This window comes from Myotis lucifugus, unplaced genomic scaffold (assembly GCF_000147115.1).
Source record: "Myotis lucifugus unplaced genomic scaffold, Myoluc2.0 scaffold_1, whole genome shotgun sequence".
Taxonomy (NCBI): domain Eukaryota; kingdom Metazoa; phylum Chordata; class Mammalia; order Chiroptera; family Vespertilionidae; genus Myotis; species Myotis lucifugus.
The window spans coordinates 19,017,362-19,036,417 of NW_005871049.1; the positions used below are offsets into that span (position 1 = coordinate 19,017,362).

Genomic DNA, 19,056 nt, shown 5'->3' on the forward strand with positions numbered 1-19,056 from the left:
CAGATGAGGAAAAAAAGTATTTAGAAAAGATATGCTGAATAAAGGGCTTTTCTGGAGAATAAAGATCTCTTAAAATTAAATAATAAAAAGACAAAGAGTTCAATTGAAAAATAGGCAAAAGATGTTCAGAGAACATATGTGAGTAGAAAATAAGCCAGTAAGAAGGTTCAACATATTTAGTCATTCAGGAATAAAAACTTAAAATCACAGTGAGATGTCTACTAGAATGGCTAAAATAAACAAGACCGACAATACCAAGTCTTGGCAAGGATATGGAAAACTGGAAGTTCCCACATTGTTGGTGGGAATGCAAAATGGCAAACATGTTCTTATCATATGACCCAGCAATTAAACTCATAGGAATATAAGAGAAATGAAAACAGATGTCCACTTTAAGACATATACAGATATTCATAATAGCCTCAAACTGGACAAAACACAATGTCCACAAACTGGTAAACAGGTAAACAAAATCTATTGTACCTTTACAATAAAATGCCATGCAGCAATACAATAAAATTAACTACCGATATATGCAGCAACATGGATGAATCTCAAAAACATCATGCTAAGTGACAGAAGCCAGGCACAAAAAGACAACATATTGCCTGATTCCATTTATATAAAATTTCTAGAAAAAGCAAAACTATAGAGACAGAATCAGTGGTTGCCTGGGACAAGGAGTGGGAGCAGAGATAGACTATAAACAGGTACAAGGAAACCCTGTGGAGTGATGCAAGAGTTCTAAAGCTGGTTACACAACTGTATGAATTTACTAAAACTAAATGAATTTTTGTACTTTTAAAAAGGAGAATTTTATGGTATGTAAATTATGCCTCAATAAATGTGTTTTAAAAGGGCAATCACACACACGCACACACACAAAATTGTAAAATGACTATACCTTCTATTGACTCCTATGTGCTCTGGGAAACAAAATCACACAACTATAGACAACTGCCACATTTAAAATCTGACTTCTCCTTTAGTATCTTTCAGAGCTCAGCTTTGTCTTTTGCTGTCATTTTAATAATTTAATGAGAATCTTCAAAAGTGCGTGAGGTGGAAGTATAATGCAACATGTACCTTAACACCGTGATAGAAAAAATTTTAAGGAAAAAAAAAAAGACTGCAATAGAATAATATTCCGTACTATTTTCTGAGTGTCTACTATAAGCCAGAGACTATTTTAGATATTTTACACAAACAATTACAATTTTATAATCATAATTTCCAAATTATAAATGAGGAAACCAAGGCTCAGAAAGATTAAATTCCCCAAGTTCCCATAATCAGCAAAGTGATTTATACAGGATTAAGAAAACTGGTCTAACTTCAAAGCCTATATTCTTTTCACTCCCACTGCATAGCTCTCAGTATATATGTACCATGTGAAATTCAGGAAGAATGAGATTACAATTAGCACCTGGAAGACAGGATTAAAATATAATTGTTGGTATAAAAATTAAGAAATACCACCTAGAAAACTAGAATGCAATAATTTTCCTTGTTTAAGTGTAATTTAGATTTCATATTTAATATGGAGTATAAAATATTACTTTTAAACACTAAGTTTAAAGCTCCCTGCTTCTAAACTTTTATGAAAATTAAAGGCAAAGAGGAAAAGTCATACTACTTTTTTTAAAAACAGCTAACCCGTATGATAGGACATTAGAGTCCACTAGAGAAGATTCTAAGGAATTGTTTATAAGCACAATAATTACTGTGCTCTTAAGCGTTTATATTCTAAATATTACATGAAGAATTTCTTCAAAAGACAGAGACAGGATATAATTTGAATATCATTCCCATTATCAAAATGTGCAATGGCCTCCTAAACTGGAACACAGAATTATGTTCTGCTGGTACAAGAAATCCACATGGGAAAAAGCAGTTTAACTTACAATTTAGGCTTATAATTTTGAATTATCACATACATATAAAAGTAAACTAAATTCTGTATAAAACAATAAAAGAAACCATTATACCTTTCACGTCAATAAAATTTTATCAAGTTTATATGAAGATTCATGAACTATTATGTCACTCTCAGTTATCTTCCATCATCTCCAGTTTCGTCCAGAAGATCAAGGGTTAATGATTATACCAACACATGAAAGATACTTTGAGAAAAGAAAGGCTAATGACAGACAGAGTAGATGATTACTATCTTACCAATCTGTTTATGCGAACAAATTCTTCTGAGGTTTTGGCCCAAGGAGGAAGTTCAACATCAGACACTACTGTCCCATCATCCATCACTCCAAGATTATAATCATTGAAGTTGACAAACATCTCAGGGAGATAATAAAATTCAGGGATCAACTCCTATATAAAATAAAAGACAATGTCATATTATAAATTACAGAATACTGACTAGATATTCATAAAAGGGCCTAGTTACTTGCTATTGTGAAGGAAAACAAATGTTTTTCTCTTTTCATACTACAGCCCTATCACAAAGTTTCTATTAGTGTAGAAACCAAATTTAAATAACATCTTACTGATTGGTTCTATGCTTTCCTTCAGGACAAATAACCTCAAAATTCTTAAATATCAACATTTGAGTAATTAATATTTGAGGTTTGACAAGATATAAACAGAGATTAACACGCTATGTCAGTAACAACTTAAAACTAGATATTTTGAGATATATGGAATTTTTGCCACTGCCTTGATCCCTTCATGAACTAGGAAGATATTTATTACAATTTTATGTTTTAACAGTATATTCTGCTCATATTTCAAGACATTCAGATTTAGTTTTAAGGCACTAATACTGGTTTAAAAAAATCAAAATTTATAATTAGTCTAGAAAATGACCTACATAAGAAACTGGGTAAACTAAATATGAGTTTAATAGGATATTTAATAAGCAGAAAAATGCAGCCAGTTGGGTTTTTAATAAGCCCCATGTATAACTAGTTCTGAGGTCCTATAGATCAGACTTGAAATCCAGTCCTGACATGGGTCAGTGACTCAGTGGTCTTTCAGATACCCCTCAGGGCTAGCTATGGCAGGCCAGGCTTTCCAAACAGTTGAGTAAAATAGGGAGGTCATCAGATTTAGGACAAGGTCAGTATGAACTTGCCAGAGCAAAGGAAAAAGATTCAGCAGGAATTAAGCTATTATCACCTCCATCACCCATGTGAAATGTTGTTTGACTGTGAGTTGTACATCCTTTGTTTACAAGCACAGTAATTAAATAAGCATGGTAGAAATGAGCTTGTCCTCCAAATGCCTGACAACCACCTGGTCATTGGACTTAAAAAACATTTAAACTAAGCAATTTTTAAAAAGTAAGAACCTTATTAAAATTTCACCATAAATGAAAAGATAAAGTAGCCACCCCCAAATTTTAAGATTCTCATCTCCAAAAATGATGCATGCAAGTCTAATTGACAAAAGGAGGAGAGGCATATGAGTGTTATTTTATGCAACAAAAAGCTATAGCCAATTTGTTTGAGCTAACATTTGTTGCATGAGATGGGTCAGGTACTAAAATAAACTCTTAATAAAACTTACTACATTTAATCTTCACAATAACTATACAAAGTAAGGTAGGATCTCCATTTTAAAAATGAATTTAGGGTCAGAGGTTAAGTAATTGTGCTCAAATTTACACAGCTGTTTTATGACATATTTAGAACTTAGATTAAGACTTGTGTATTTGTAAAACCTGTGTTCTTAATCAGCAAATGACATGGATTCTACAGTATCCACAATGCTAATCATTTAAAATGTGTTTGACATTTATTCTAAGTTATTTTTAAAAGCAAACATAAACTTTTCATTCTCTCGTGATACACAGACGTTCTCCTGAAAAAAACAGATATAATACATACATGTAAAATGTATATATACTACACATATAGCATTTATTATTTAATAAAATTCATCAAACCAGGAAGAAATTTTAAAATATGCTATAATTATTTATTCAAATATGAAGGTAAGCCACTTAATAATTTGCTCGTGTGCATTCAATATATTTCAACTTAGTCAAACTTACCAAAATGTCTTATTTTTTATTCCCTATTACTTGAGCTACTTCTACAATAAGAAAGATGACTATGCCTCCCTTGTGTATTAAAAAACAAAAGCAGTATTTTGGCTTAATGAATTACTTATTCTTCCCATTTCAATAATACCCACTCATCCCACCCCCACCCCCAAACACTAACAAATGGAGGAGGTTGTGCTTCTTGGCATACTAAATTTAAGTTTACTTAACTAGAAATTAAATGGAGCAAATACAGACATAAAACAAATAAAAAATTTTCACAGATGATATGAAGAAAAGCACTTTTAAGTCTTAATGGACCATGTTAACTTTTTAGTTATATAACTTCTAACATGGAAGGAGGGAAATAGTAACTCATCAATTTCCATAATTACCACAGATTTTATTTGAGGTTTCCTACTGAATATATCCTATAAATTTTGCAAAATATATTTCAAAATTTTAAATCTTATTAATTAAAAATTAAGCTTAACATTTCACTTGAAATTTATTAATATTTGTTTTGGCCTCTTAATATGACCTCTGACCCCCATATCCACCCATTTCAATAGAGGAATCAGGCATTTCCAGAACTTCTGCATGGTCCAGAGTAGAGGGAAGGGAAGAAGAGACACAGCGAATCAGTAAAAATCTGTTGACTGAATGACTGAAAAATGATATTTAAACTCAATTTTCTAGGTACCACATACGCCTGAAGACACCCTCTTTTTCTCTTTTGTGAAATTCTAAACAAGCAGATTATGTAAGGTGTCCAGGACAAGCAGTGTCAAGGTTAGTGTTTTTAAAAAGACAGAAGCCAAAGAAGAGAGAGAAGATATCCCCAAGATTAGGGAGGCAAACCTGTAATCAGCTTTCTTTCAGCCTGAGAAAAAAGGAGAAGGATTAAGTTAGGCTGGAACCCAGGGGATGGAGAGTTGTGATGGGGGTCACTACTTTCTCATTTGGGGTCTCTGTATGAACTAGAAAAAAAGCAAGCCTTCTGGGCTAATGCAGCCCCAAGGGAACTCAGGTTGGTAAGTGGAGTACTGGATTTCTGTTCCTCTTCTTCCCGGAAAACAAACTGTTGAAATATATGTGGTGACCATATGAGTGTACACATAGGGAAGCTAGTCCCTTGGGCCCAGGATTTTTGGCATCAGCAAATGTTTCTTAATCCAAGCTTGGTATATTAGCAGAGTTGTCTTCCAAAAAAACCTGTGCCTTAGAGAGTGAGGATATAACAGAAAGGAATTAAGATGTGTACCACATACGCCCAAATCTCATTCAGGTCTTGGGAAAAGGAGGCTCCTGCCCTACCCCTTTAATGCTGTGGAATGAATTTCTATATAGATACTTTGAAAAAGATTTGAATTCAAATTGGAACATGTCTTAAATACCTGAACTGGTGGTTGTGAATTTATATATATTTCAATGATAAAAAGCTACCAATGTATTCAATGATAATTATTTCTAGGAAACAAAATGGTAAAACGAACTAAGTATGGGCAAAAATACAAATAGAATGTGTTGCTTTCATTAAAAAAATAAAACTTTTAAGGAGTTCCTGCTAAAATATTTTACTTAAGCCTTGGGTAGATACAAAGGGTAATTTAACATATCATTATCACAAAAAAACCCACATTTATTTAGTTTTTACTCTTTGCAGAGAACTATGGTAGGGTCTGGAATGTGGATCTGTTAGGGTCTTCTCCCTTACAGATCACATTTAAATTGCTAAGAAAGAGTGAAAGAGTATATTCATTAAGAGGAAATTAGTTATAGGAACAAATAGCACTCTAGAAATTCAAAAAAGAAAATGATGTCTAAAAGTTGGAATGGTCAGAGTAAGCCTTAGGGAAAAGAACATAATACATTGTATTTCTCTAATACAATACTCGTCAAACTGTATTGTAATTGTTTGCTTGTATCTCCCTCTAAATTGAAGGCTCCATGAGACTGAGGACTTTACATATCTCGTTCACCACTACACACCTCCAAAGCCTTAGATACTGAATCTGACACAGCGAATCAGTAAAAATCTGTTGACTGAATGACTGAAAAATTATATTTAAACTCAATGATAAATAATCAGAGGGGAAAAACTAGAACAGTTCTGACAAGGGGAATATTTTAAAAGAGGTACAGAGATTAAAACATGCGTATGATTGTGTCCAGTGATCAATGAAGAAGTATTTCATTGGTTTAGAGAGGACCATGTAAACAAAGTAGGAAATAAGTTGGAGACATAGGTAGGGTCAAAGTGTGGAAAGCCTGAATACCAGGCTACAAAGTTCAGCTTATTCTCCATAAGAAAATTTTTTTTCCCATAAGGGAATTTAAAAAATGAACATGAATTTAAAATAGGATGTTTTCAAGAAATACTGAAGATAAAGAAATAGTATAAAGGACATCATTAAATAAGCACAAAATTAAGTAAAACAGTGAGCATATATGCTTAAAACATATTACAACCTCATTATAAGGAAATCTGCATGAATAAATTAGTTGATGGGAGTTGAATATCCTCTTAATGTAAAATAAACATGCTGAATTCAACTGAGGTACACAAACATAGACAAAATATATATAGGCAATATGCATGACAATGACATTCAAGTTATACAGCAAAATTTCATCTTAATCCTGAATGCATCTTTCTAAGAAACATGACTCGCTATTACCGAATATTAGTGTTTTAAAATTATCTCCTTTGACAGATGAAATTTAGTAACAGAGTCAAAGATTAAGTCTTTCTAAGACTTCTAATGTATACTTACAAAGTGAAGTATGTTTTATATTCATCAGAACAGAACATTCAGCTCTGGATAAAAAACACATGTTCAGCAATTCTTTAAAACATCAGTAGAAAATGATAAGTAAACAACACTGACAGAAGACAGAGATATTTATAATTCACATTTTCTCCTGACTTGCTGACAATGATTTTAATCTCTATCACTTAATTAGGCAGATGGGTCTTAGAGGCAGGTAACATGGTCAAAATGTATTGTATCATCTCTTAAAATAAAAATTTGAAAGGTTCAACGAAAGGTTATACCACAGTTCAGGATAAGCCCATTGCTTTGATCACAAATCCCAAGGCTTTCACGGCATAATGACAAGGATTGGTTGTGACCACACATATGCTTTAGTTTTCTGTATTAAGGTAGGATCCCCACTGATGTGAATGGCCTCTTCAGAGAGGCTGTATGATTCTCCTGCTAACAGTCACCAATTTTGTCAATTGAACTAAAATCATTACTTCAATAATGCCTGGGCACCAGTGACAAATATAATCTACTAACCCAAAGAAACAATATAATCAAAATAAAAATAAAGATGCTACATCACAGCTAAAATTAAATTTTTATTTTATTCTTATTAAAATATGAAATCCTTACAACTCAAATATCAGCATGATAGCAAGGTAACTAATTTAATATACACTGCTTTTGGGACATTGATAGTAATAAAAATGTGAAAGCAAAATTTTAGATTTTCACCACTGGAAAAGAATATATTTTATCAAAGAAAAAAATTAAAAATAACAAAAAAGTGAATGAACAATATATTATAAATAATAATGTATATGCTCTGATACATTTTAACTTTCAAGTATTTTGTTAGCCCACAAACGAAAAGTCTTTTTAAAAACTTAGAGTAGAAGTTATTTTAAATAAACTGCATATCTGAAAGTTTTCAAATTAATGTTTAAATTTAGTTTCTCCTTATTTAGCAGATAAAATACTGTGGGGTGTTTTTGTGTGTGTGTGTTTATGTTTAGTAAAAGAAACATAACAAAAATTTTTTAAATTGAAGAAGGAAAAATAATCCATAACACTTCTAGAAGAATCCTGTAAATACTGTGTGGTTTCAGATATTAGAAACTGTCATTTTTAATGTATTAAATTAAAGAAAAATCATAAATTACTAACCAATAGATAATAGATAATCTATCTCAATCTAATATAGTGAAGACAATAATTGGGTTTGAGTCTTGTCTACTCAAATTACTGGTCACATGCCCTTAAATTAATTCAATTTTTCCTGACCCTGACTCCCCTCAATTGCTATTTCTAAAACACAAGGTTATTGTGAGGCTAACATGAGATAATACAGACCTCTACATGCACATAAGATCTTACTACTATTATTAGCATCATTAATATGACCCTTGATAAAAACCCCAAATTATAGACTCAACTTGCCTGATTCTTAAAGCCAATAGGACATTCACTGAATTATGCTCATTCATAAAAGCATTTAATGTCATTCTACAGGCATTTAATAAAATTTACTTGTAAAAATTAATGTGCGCACAAAAATATTTGAGACTTCATAATTGCTACTAAATAACTATCACATTACAAACAAATTTATTTTTTTTTATTAGCAAAGACAGTATGGCTTAACATGTCTCACTTTATGATGAATACCCTCAATATGTTATAGTTCTCTCCTGCTTTCAACACATTTTTCACTTCCATATTTGGACTGGACATTTTCACTCAAACTTTTGCTGTTCCAGGCCCCTATGTTCAAGGAAATTGTAACTTGGGAAGAGAGAATAATCATTAATAATGCAAACAACAGGTATGCTATAGCTGCTGGAAGAGAAGACATAAATTAAATGCCCACCTTAAATTATTTCTGAAAAAGTTGTAAAGTACATACATATTACTATGAGTGTAGGTGAGAAGAGTTAATATCAGTGTCTATGAACATATTAATGGTCTAAATTTTTAATTAAACAAAAGTATATTCTGATCACCAGTCAAAAAACAAGTCAAAACTGATGTGCATACATTTTTATAATTCAGGATGACAGGAACATTTTCTAAGTGCCTTAAAATATTTTTTTCCTGCCTAGCATAAAAAGTTTCAAGTAATATTTATCAAAGAAGAAAAACAAAATAACTCATTGTAGACATAAATGTACAAAGTTCAATGCTAAAAATATAGTACAGCAGGTCCTTGGATAATTTTTTTTGGTTGATGAGATACCATAGGAGCTTAACTGTTGTTTATATCAATTAGCCTATGCCAAAATTGGTTTTGTTGTATGTTTTGCTTAAAGTCACCTTTAAGTGAGGACTTAATGCACATGAGTACATCATTTAACCTACTGATACATGAAAAAGAAAAAGATTAAAGAGATGTTAAATTAATGAATCTGCAAGTTACGCATAAGTGATGTATAAAAAAAGGATGAGCAGAAAAACAGTTCAGTTAGTATAAGTGTTTTACATTGCTAAAAGAGAGCTGAGACTGCTAAAGCACACTCTAAAGTGGATGTGTGAAAAGGAGAGAGAAGGATGAAAAATAGAAACTTGCAAAAAAGATAAAAATAAACAACAGAGAGAAAGAGAAGAGGGGAAAAGAAGGGAGGGAGGAGGCAGAAGAAAGGGAGTACACGAGCCAGAAATGTCCAAGGGATATATGGCAAGGAATGAGTTTAATTTTAGTTTCCTTTAGCATGTCAGAAAAACAGGAAGAATAAATGATAACAACTAAGAAAATAAAACTACCCAATCATCAAAGTTTAGGGTATATTTTTTAAACAAATGCATCAAGAAATATATTTTCAGCAATTACATTTAACTGTAGCTAAACACTTACTTACAGATGGCTGTAATGCTGATGCTATCAGCGTCCACGGAATGTATTATGGTAGGCAGTGTCCTCATAGGGGATAAGAAAGCTAACTCAAATTACAGACCCCTGGGATTTTGGAGGTAGAAGAGGGCAAGTCAAAGGTCTCATGTTTTACAAATCTCACAAGACACAAATAAAACTATTCTATGATCATATCCATTTTGTAGTCCTTAACAAACACGTGTGCACTTAAAACTTTTAAGGGTTGATTTTTAAAGCTAAAACTAATTATTATAATATTACTGATGGGTATTTATTTAAAATATTTAGAAATATCAGGATTTAATTGCATTCCATTTACTTAATTATAAGTATTCAATATGCTGTACTGACCTTACCAATTTCATAACTTAATATAAATTTTATATTCATCACTAACAATCCATAATGAATTATTAGATAGGTTTTTAAATTGAATATCCAAGATATGGCCAGTGACAAGATGTCCACATGGAATTCTTTTGTAAAGTGATAACAGTAAAAACTCAATCTATCTTTCTTGGTCAGCAGATGACAGTCAGCATTCAGTTTTCTTGTGGCCAGAAAAGCCCTTCCTAAAATATGAGCTGTCAGTAGCCCATTCCATGTGGAGCACATACCCACTTGGGTTTGCTGTGCCCTTCTGACTAGGGTGGCCATGCTCGTCTTTCTCCACAAATGCCCTCTCTCTTTTCCCAGGCTCTTTCACTGACTTCACTTTTTTGGACATCTTTAAATCTACTCATTCTTTCATTTCATTCAACCAATATTTGCTGATTTCTAACTAACTGCAAGGCATGTTCTAAACGCCGAGGTTATAAAGTGGATAAAATTAAAACGTCTTCACTTTCATAGACCCTTAGTGATGGAGACGTAAAATAAATAAACCACTATATGTGTATCATGTCAAAGAGTGAAAGTACTGTGTAAACAATAAAACAAGGTAAGGGTATAGAGAATGATTTTAGAGAGGGAGTTCAGTGTAAGTCCACTCTGGGGAGGTGACATCTAGGCAAAGTGGTTCAAGCATAGAGAACATTTTGTGCAATTCCACTCAAACAGGAGTGCGCTTGGCATTTTTGAAGAGGAACAACAACAAAGGCAAGTGAGGCTGCAGTGGAGGAAGAATCTGAGAGGCAACCAGATATATGGCGTCTCAAGGCTAAAGTAAGAACCTGAGTTTGGTTCTATTAGATGAGCCATCATAGGATTTACCAGAGGAGTATGACCTGATTTATAATACAAGAAGATTATTCTTTTTGTGCCCTTTAGAGAAATCACCACATGGGAAACAGCCCTAGGGATGGATGTGGTGATAACTGGTCAGATTCTGTATATATTCTGAAGGGTGAGAAGCTAGGCAGTGGTGTGTGTATGAAAGGGAGGAGCCAAAGACTCTAAGCTTTCTAAAGGCCTGAGCAAACTCAGTACATGGTACTGTCTTTTAGTGAGATGGCAAACACTGAGGGAAGAGAGGACATTGAGGGCATTAAAAAAAATGCCTGAGTTAGATGTATAAATCTAGAATTCAGGAAGAGATAAGGGGCAATCACTAGGGAGTGAGTGTTCATGCAGAAGCGATTCAAAGACTAAGCCGTAAGGTACTCCAGTGATTGAGGGTCTGAAAACAAGATAACCCAGTAGACCTAGGAAAGGGATAAAAAGGTAGCTAGGAACCCTACCTGGTTTGGCTAAGTGGATAGAGCATCAGCCTGCGAACTGAAAGGTCCAGGGTTTGATTCCAGTCAAGGGCACATGCCCGGGTTACAGGCTTGACCCCCAGTATGGGGGTGTGCAGGAGGCAGCCGATCAATGATTCTCTCTCATCATTGATGTTTCTATCTTTCTCTCCCTTCCTGTCTGAAATCAATAAAAAAAAATCTATTTTTAAAAAAAAAGGTAGCTAGGAGAGGATGGATCCTTATTTAAGAAACCAAGTGAAAGAACTGCTATAAGGAAAACAAATCAAATAATTGTGTCAGTAATGCTGACAGATCAAGTAGATGAGAACTGACAATGCGTATTGGACAACAGGGAAATTGTTCATCCTCAATGACTCTGACAAGACTGGTTTCAATAAAGTAGTGGGAAGTCAACCAAATGCCGTGTCCTGGAGAATTATTTTTAACCTGTCTCTTGAATTCATCCCGTTAGCTAGTTGAGGAACTTAACACATTGCAGACCAGTAGTTTAATTGCTAGTTTTACCCAGTGGCCAGATAAGTTTCTATTGAACGAGTACAAAAACAGTTTTATATAAATGTTAAAGGCACACCTTAAAATTAAATACCCATTGCATTTTGAGGTTATTATATGTTCTTGCAAGCTAATATTTTTTTAAAGTATGATACTTTGTAAAACACTGTGTAATATGAAAATACGAGAATTCTCATGATCCCTCCGCAATGTGTTTTAACATCTTTCTTTTTACCTGACTGGAATGGCCTCCTGACATTTCTCCCTGCCTCAAGCTCTCATCCTCTTTCCCCGATCCCTGGACCTATTTTCCACACTTTGTCCACAGTGCTTTCTTTTATACAGGAGCCAGTTACCAGCAGGGGATGGTAAATGACAGCCCATGGGCCCAAAGTGACGTGCCACCTATTTTTATAAATAAAATTGTATTGGAAAGCATTCATACTCATTTGTTTACATACTGTCTGTGTCTATAGTGGGAGATTGCATAGACTTCAAATCGAAAAAGTTATTATCTGTCTGTTTACAGAAAAAATTTGCTTAACTGGCTTATAGAATTAAGCTAAATATCTTTAGAATATTACCAAGAGTCTTCATATTAGACCACAACTATCTTTCAGTATGTCTCGTTTTATGTTTTCTATACATCAAAGTACATAAGACCAATTAGCAAACCAATAAAGCATTCCCCAAGGTGCAAAGCCTTTTCCCTAATTTTATTAATGTTATTTTCTTTGCTTAAAATATTCTTCTACACTTCATCAAAGCATCTATTTAATAAATATTTAATTTAGTGCCTACTATGTTCCAGGCACTATTTTAAGCTTTAGGAAAAAACAAATGAGCAAAACAGTTCAGAATTCTTGCTTGGTGAACTAATGTTCCAGTAGGGTGAGACATAATAAACAAACAAATAAATATATGCATATGAGATGGTGGGTGATATGAAGAAAAATCAAATCGGGAAGTGAGTAAACGTGCACAGGATGAGTCACTGATAATGTAACTTTGAATAGAGACGACAGACAAGGCCTTTTCTCAAAGGTGACATTTGAGCAAAATCTTCAAAGGGGTGAAGAACTAAATCCATTAAGAATTTCTGGAGGAATTTTCAAGTGAAAGTAAAAATAAAAGCAAGGGCCCCAAGGTGGGAAGATACCTGGAGTATCTGAAGAATACCAAGGAGGCCCTGTTAAGCTAGGCCTGAATTAGGAAGGGGCAAACAGTATAATGAGAGGCCAACAGGTAAAAGGATTCTGGAGGGGAGAGGAGGCAGTATAGGGTCTTACTTGGTAAGGACTTTAGCTTTTACTCTCATCTGGAAAATCATTTACTAAGACGGGGAGCACTGTGAGAAGAGCAGGTTTGAAGGAATAAAGATCAGGAATTTGGTTTTAATGTGTTAAGTCTGAGATACATTTTACATGTTGAAATAAAGATGTCAAGGAGAGAGTCAGATATCAGAAGAAATGTCCAAAGTAAAGACATAAATTTAGGAGGTTTGTTAAAACTCCCTTGCATCCTTTAAAATACAACTCAAATATCACATATCCTATGAAGTCATCCACAACCCCTTCTCCCCTGTCAGAATTAATTTCATTTTGTTCTTATCTATTTATAGCACTTATCACTGCCTAATTTATATCGAAAATAGTTTTATGTATACCTGTCTTTCTCACCTGGAGATATGTGAAGTAAAGAACTATGTTTATCTTAACTTTTTAACCCCACGTGCTCTCTACTATATATTGCATATGATAAATAATCAATAAATGCTGGCTTAACTAAATGTGTTTGGAGGATTTTAATTCACCTATCATAGGAAGTTTTCTCTATGAAGACAGGCAGCTAGATACCTGTGCCCTAACAAACTTGCTCTTCTTCTGTGTTCTCTACACACATGCCCAGGTCAAATTAAATTTCTCTTTCTCTCTCATCTGGCAAGACAAATCAGTCTCCAAATCCTAACAATTCTAACCTTCTAAATATGTCTTAAATTCATACACATTTCTCTAGTAGTACCATTATCACTACTGAGTTTAAGCTTCCACTGCCTTTGGCCTAATTCTTTTAACAGCTTTTAAACTGCTTTCACTCTTGCTCACAGTATAACTCATATTTAAACACCAATCACAGTGATCTCTCAGTTCATATCTCCTCTGCTTCCACCCATCCGATGTCTCCCTCTTGCCCTCAGGATGAAGTAACCTCTTTACCAAAGCATTTAAAGCCCAATTTTCATCTTTCCTCTCCCTCCTCTCCGTTTCAGATGCTGTACCTATGAGCCTACAGAATCCTTATTACACTGAAAGGCTGAGACGGTTTTAATATCAGTATCTGCTCTGGTGCAAATGTTCAACCAAGGCAATGACTATGTTTTATTTGGTGCTATATCAACCAGGGCCTGATAGTGTATAAACAAAATTAAAATATTAAATGCTATCTCAAGATTCTGTCTAACTTTTCACTCTAATTTTATTTTTAGCAAAGGTTATTTTAGTAATAAATTATTGTACTAAATTCTTAGCTTCTGGAGAAATATGAGTCTCCAACAATCTCCCCTTTAGATGCATTTATTACTGCCCCCTTTCAAAAATAATGAACCTTGGTGACAGTTATGACTCCTTCCACTCTCCAAGCCTGACTGTTAATCATTCCACAGGAGAGATGAAAAAGGGTTTAAACGGCAGTAAGTCCGTTTGTATTTAATCATTAGATTTAATTTATTGACACTAAAGGTACCTGAAATGAGAATTCTGCCTAGAAAAGCTTAGAGATTTGCCTAATATTTAGATGTGATTGTGTCATGAAATTCAAGTTTTATGAGTCTGTGGTTTGTTCTACAAAATTTAGTCATAATGGTTCAAGCTGAAGACAGTAATCTATTCTGCACCTCAGTTTCTAAAGTTAAGTGAGTTTTTAAGACTTAAATCAGACAGCCTGGTTGGAATTAAATATTACTATTTATCACAGTGATGATTCTCCAACCCAATTTTAGCACTTTCTACGCCAGTCCTCAAGACTACCTATTATATCTACTACCTGTCAGTTTCTATTTAGACTAGAGGCCCAGTGCACGAATTCGTGCATGGGTGGGGTCCCTTGGCCTGGCTGGTGATGGGAGCCCATCAGGGCCATCTAGCCCAGTTCAGGGGGAGGGGCTGCGGGAGGTTGACCAGCCACGGGAGGTTGGCTGTGGGAGCGCACTGACCACCAAGGGGCAGCTCCTGCTTTGAGCATTTGCCCCCTGGTGGTTAGTGCGTGTCATAGCGACTGGTGAACTGAACGCTTTTATAATGATCTCTTAGGCTTTTATATATATAGATGAAATACAACATCAAGAAAATTGTTGCACAAACGGATGAAGGCATCCATCTTTCCACAAGCAAAAAGTGATTCCTTGGTGTGATTCTGAAACAATGCCCCAAGTCTTCACTGCCCAATACAGCAGCCACCAGCTGCAAGTGGATAGTAAATATTTGAAATGTGGTTATATTTACATGGTGTAAATATAAGATATACACCTGATCTCAAAGACAGTGTGAAAAAAAGAATGCAAAGTATCTAATTTATAATTTCACATTGGTTATATGTTGAGATAATAGTACTTTGGATATATCAGGTTAAATATATTATTAAAATTTACATGCTTTTTTTTTTACTTTTTAATATGTGACTTTAAGAAAATTTAAGGGCACTGTCGCTAGCTCTCCATCAGAGAGGGCAGCATCCCACCCAGACCCAGCTTTCCTCTCTTGTCTGTCTTTTCACAATCCTTCACTGCCCGCCCTCAGGCTCACTGAACCTGGCTGAGCTGGCGCAGCACATATGGCACCCAGCGTGGGGCTGAGTATGCCATGGCCATGCTGGCTCGCCACAGGGAGAGTGGAAGAGAGAGGGAAAGACAGAGAGGAACATCGATATGAGAGAAACACATCGATTGGTTGCCTCCTGCAGGAGCCCCGGCGGAGCCTGCAACCGAGGCGGATGAAAATCCTAGCAGATCGCCTTGGCAAGTCGCATGATGGCATGAACTCACCGGGCAGTGAGGAAAGGTTCCACGGCTAAGGAATGCTGGCAAGTCGACCCCTTCACAGAGCAGGGCAGCCAGAGCAAAGTGATGGTGAAATATTCCCAGAGCCGGAGGAAGAGCCTCGGAAAAGATCTCATTTTGGACCATTTCAAACACGCACCAAAGTGGGGAGAACGGCCCAGTGGATCCCACGTGCTGCCCCCAGCTCAGCTCTGGGCCGATTGTGAAAATGGGGGGAGGGGGAGGGGCAGGGTGATCGGCAGGCCACTTGGCAGGTGATTTGCCGAAAGGCAACCCCACAGCCACAGGCCGCGCGGTGGGGACCCCACAGGCCCCTGCTTGGGTCCCGTGTGGAAAGCTAAGGCAGTTGTGCTACGTTCCAGTCCCAAACCCCGGCTCCCCGTGGAAATCTCTTAGGAAGCAACAGGGAGAGTAGCAGGTCAAAAAAAAAAAAAAAAGAAAGAAAGAAAATTTAAGATTGTCTATGTGGTTTGCATTATATTTCATTTGGACCGTGGAGTAAGCCTACTTAGAGAATTGAGCAATGCTTCTCAACTGTTTACCAAGCAGAATAAAAAGCACCATTGAGGGTCATATCTTAAATGGAACCACGAAGAATGCACAAAAATACAAATGATCCCCAAAACTTTAAACAGTAAGTCAGGCTAAAAATGAAAGACTGCTTTTAGTTAAATCTAATAAGGTCTCTCTCTTATCTGAAATAAAAAGAATGCATATTTTTACCTTTATTTCATAGGTATAAACTTTACTTTTTAGAAAAATTATTCTCTCAGTATTAGCAGGATGCAAAAAACAGGGATTCTAAGATATTAAAGTGCCAGTTCCCCCCTTTAGCAACAAAAAACAAAGAAACAAACAAACAAACAAAAGTTGCCCTGGCTATCTTTCTCAGTGGTTATAGCATTGGCCCATGTACCAAAGGATCATGGATTTGATTCCCAGTCAAGGGCACATACCTTGGTTTCAGGTTCGATCCCCAACCCTGGTCAGGGCACATGTGGGAGGTAACCAGTCGACGTGCCTCTCTCACATTGATGTTCCTCTTGCTCTCTCTCTCTCTCTCTATCTCTATCTCTATCTCTATCTCTATCTCTATCTCTATCTCTCTCCTCCTCCCCCCCCTTCACTGTCTCTAAAACTCAATGGAAAAAATATCCTCTGGTGAGGATTAACAAAACAAAAAAAGTTAAGTATTAGAAATGTTATATTATTATTTTCTGAAAAAAATAATTTAAATAAATCTTCTGTTCATAAAATTTCATATTTTAAAATACCATAAGAGCATATATTATATTAATCAATCAAGGTAATGATTTAGAATCCACTCAATAAGTTGATTCCCACCACCCTCCCTTATATTTCACTATCCCCTCTCTACTGTGTAATATTTTTCTGTGTTTCTAGAAACTCCAAGACAATACAAATAAAGATCAGACTATAATTAATATAATTCCATCTAAAATACATTATATCTCAATAAAATGTTTACACTGTTAGAGTGATTTAAAACATGCTTTCTAACATGTTAAAATGTAACACTTTTAAAGAGGCAAGATTAAAATAAAAGGTATGATTATAACCCTCCTTAGTTTTAGAAGGAGCAACTGAAAGGAGGTTCTTTAATAGCCTATGTAAACATAAGCTGTAGAACCCAAATTTGCTGGTTATCAATATAGAAAATGGGGTAACTTATAATATGCTACTTAACCTACAGATGTTTTATGGTAAAAAAAAAAAAAAGAAAAGGAGAATATTCATATTGGTTAGAAGGGCAAGTAAGTTTCAGTAAAGTTAGTAATGAAGAAAATTTCTGTGCCTCTGAACACAATGAAATGGTAGTTAAGATGAAGCTATACTTCCAACCAGGCTTCAATTAACCTGACACTTGGAATTTTAAATTCAACTTTTCCCATGCTCTCCACTTTTTCATATAGATGTCCTATATGAACACTGCTAGAAAGCTAGAAAGGCAGTAGCACAATAGCAAGAACTAATAGTCTACTATGGTCTAGTAAGTGGTCCGTTTTATTAAAGTCTGATGGGTCATTCAAAGGAAAGCAAGAAGGATGTAATTTCTTATTATTTGTGAATAAACAAAAATAATGAGCAAAATAAGGAAGGAGAAAAGTAAAGAAGTTCATGAGTGCTTTTTTTTAAAATGTTGTAGCTGTTTTGCAAGAGTTTATTTATCTATTATTTTTACAGATGGGGTATGTTAAGAGAACTGTTAGAAAAAACGGAACCATGTGCTGTGCTAATTAAAGAATTTTGAGAAAAAAGACTGAGATTTAGAAAAAGAGACAATAAAACTACAAAGATCTATCATATGCCACCTTCTGCCCAATGAAGTTTTAAGCAGGAAACCTAACACTGAGAGAGGGAGACAGTTGAAGATATCCACTATCTCTCTGTTATAAAGCAGGAAAAAAATAATTTTCAAATTCATAATTTTGTTTTTGTTTACGCTACTAGCATTGAATCTAAAAATGTGGTTATTAGATGCTTAGTAAATGAAAGACTTTTAAATGTTTTAAAAATTCTTAATTCTTCAAACTAATAAAAAGTCAGACTTATCGATGTTTTCATATGTCTATATCTCCGACTACTTCTCAAAAGAGTTAAGTAATTAAGTAATTTGAGATTAGAAGTAGAATTCAATAACAACTATTAAATCTGTTATTCTCATTTACTGTTATCTAACATACATTTCAAAATGATCTTCTGATGATTCTTAAAGAGTATGATATATAATTGCAAGAGTATTACATACTACATTATTAGTGATATCAAAAATTCTAGATATCCCAATATCTATGATTATTCTGCATATGACAAAATCTTTACTAAAATATCTTTGATATAAGCAATAATATACTCAAAATAAGACAAAGCATGTGAATACATTTTACAGACTGTAAAGTACCACACCTAAAAAGTAAAATATAATTATCATTATATTGAACTTTTAAGTACTCTTTAGTAACATAAACATTAGTAATATAACTTCTCTTTTGAACCCCAATATATCTCATAGGGTACTTATCATTTTCTCACATATACTATAATAGTCTATACTAATAAAAGGGTAATATGCTAATTAGACTGGAGACCTTCCAGACATCCTTCCGGACAAAGCCATGGTGGCAGGGCTGAGGCAGAAGCAGGTTAGG

General features: G+C 34.6%; 1 protein-coding gene across 2 annotated transcripts in view; it reads right to left on the reverse strand.

Moving 5' to 3' along the window:
- The window catches only part of LRBA (LPS responsive beige-like anchor protein), a 546,641-nt gene that overhangs the window by 110,258 nt on the left and 417,327 nt on the right, over positions 1-19,056 (reverse strand). For both annotated transcript variants that reach the window (XM_014455776.2, XM_023754983.1), the window contains one exon: positions 2,176-2,328. In XM_014455776.2, the coding sequence (XP_014311262.1) occupies positions 2,176-2,328 (153 nt within the window). The remainder of the gene's footprint in view (positions 1-2,175; positions 2,329-19,056) is intronic.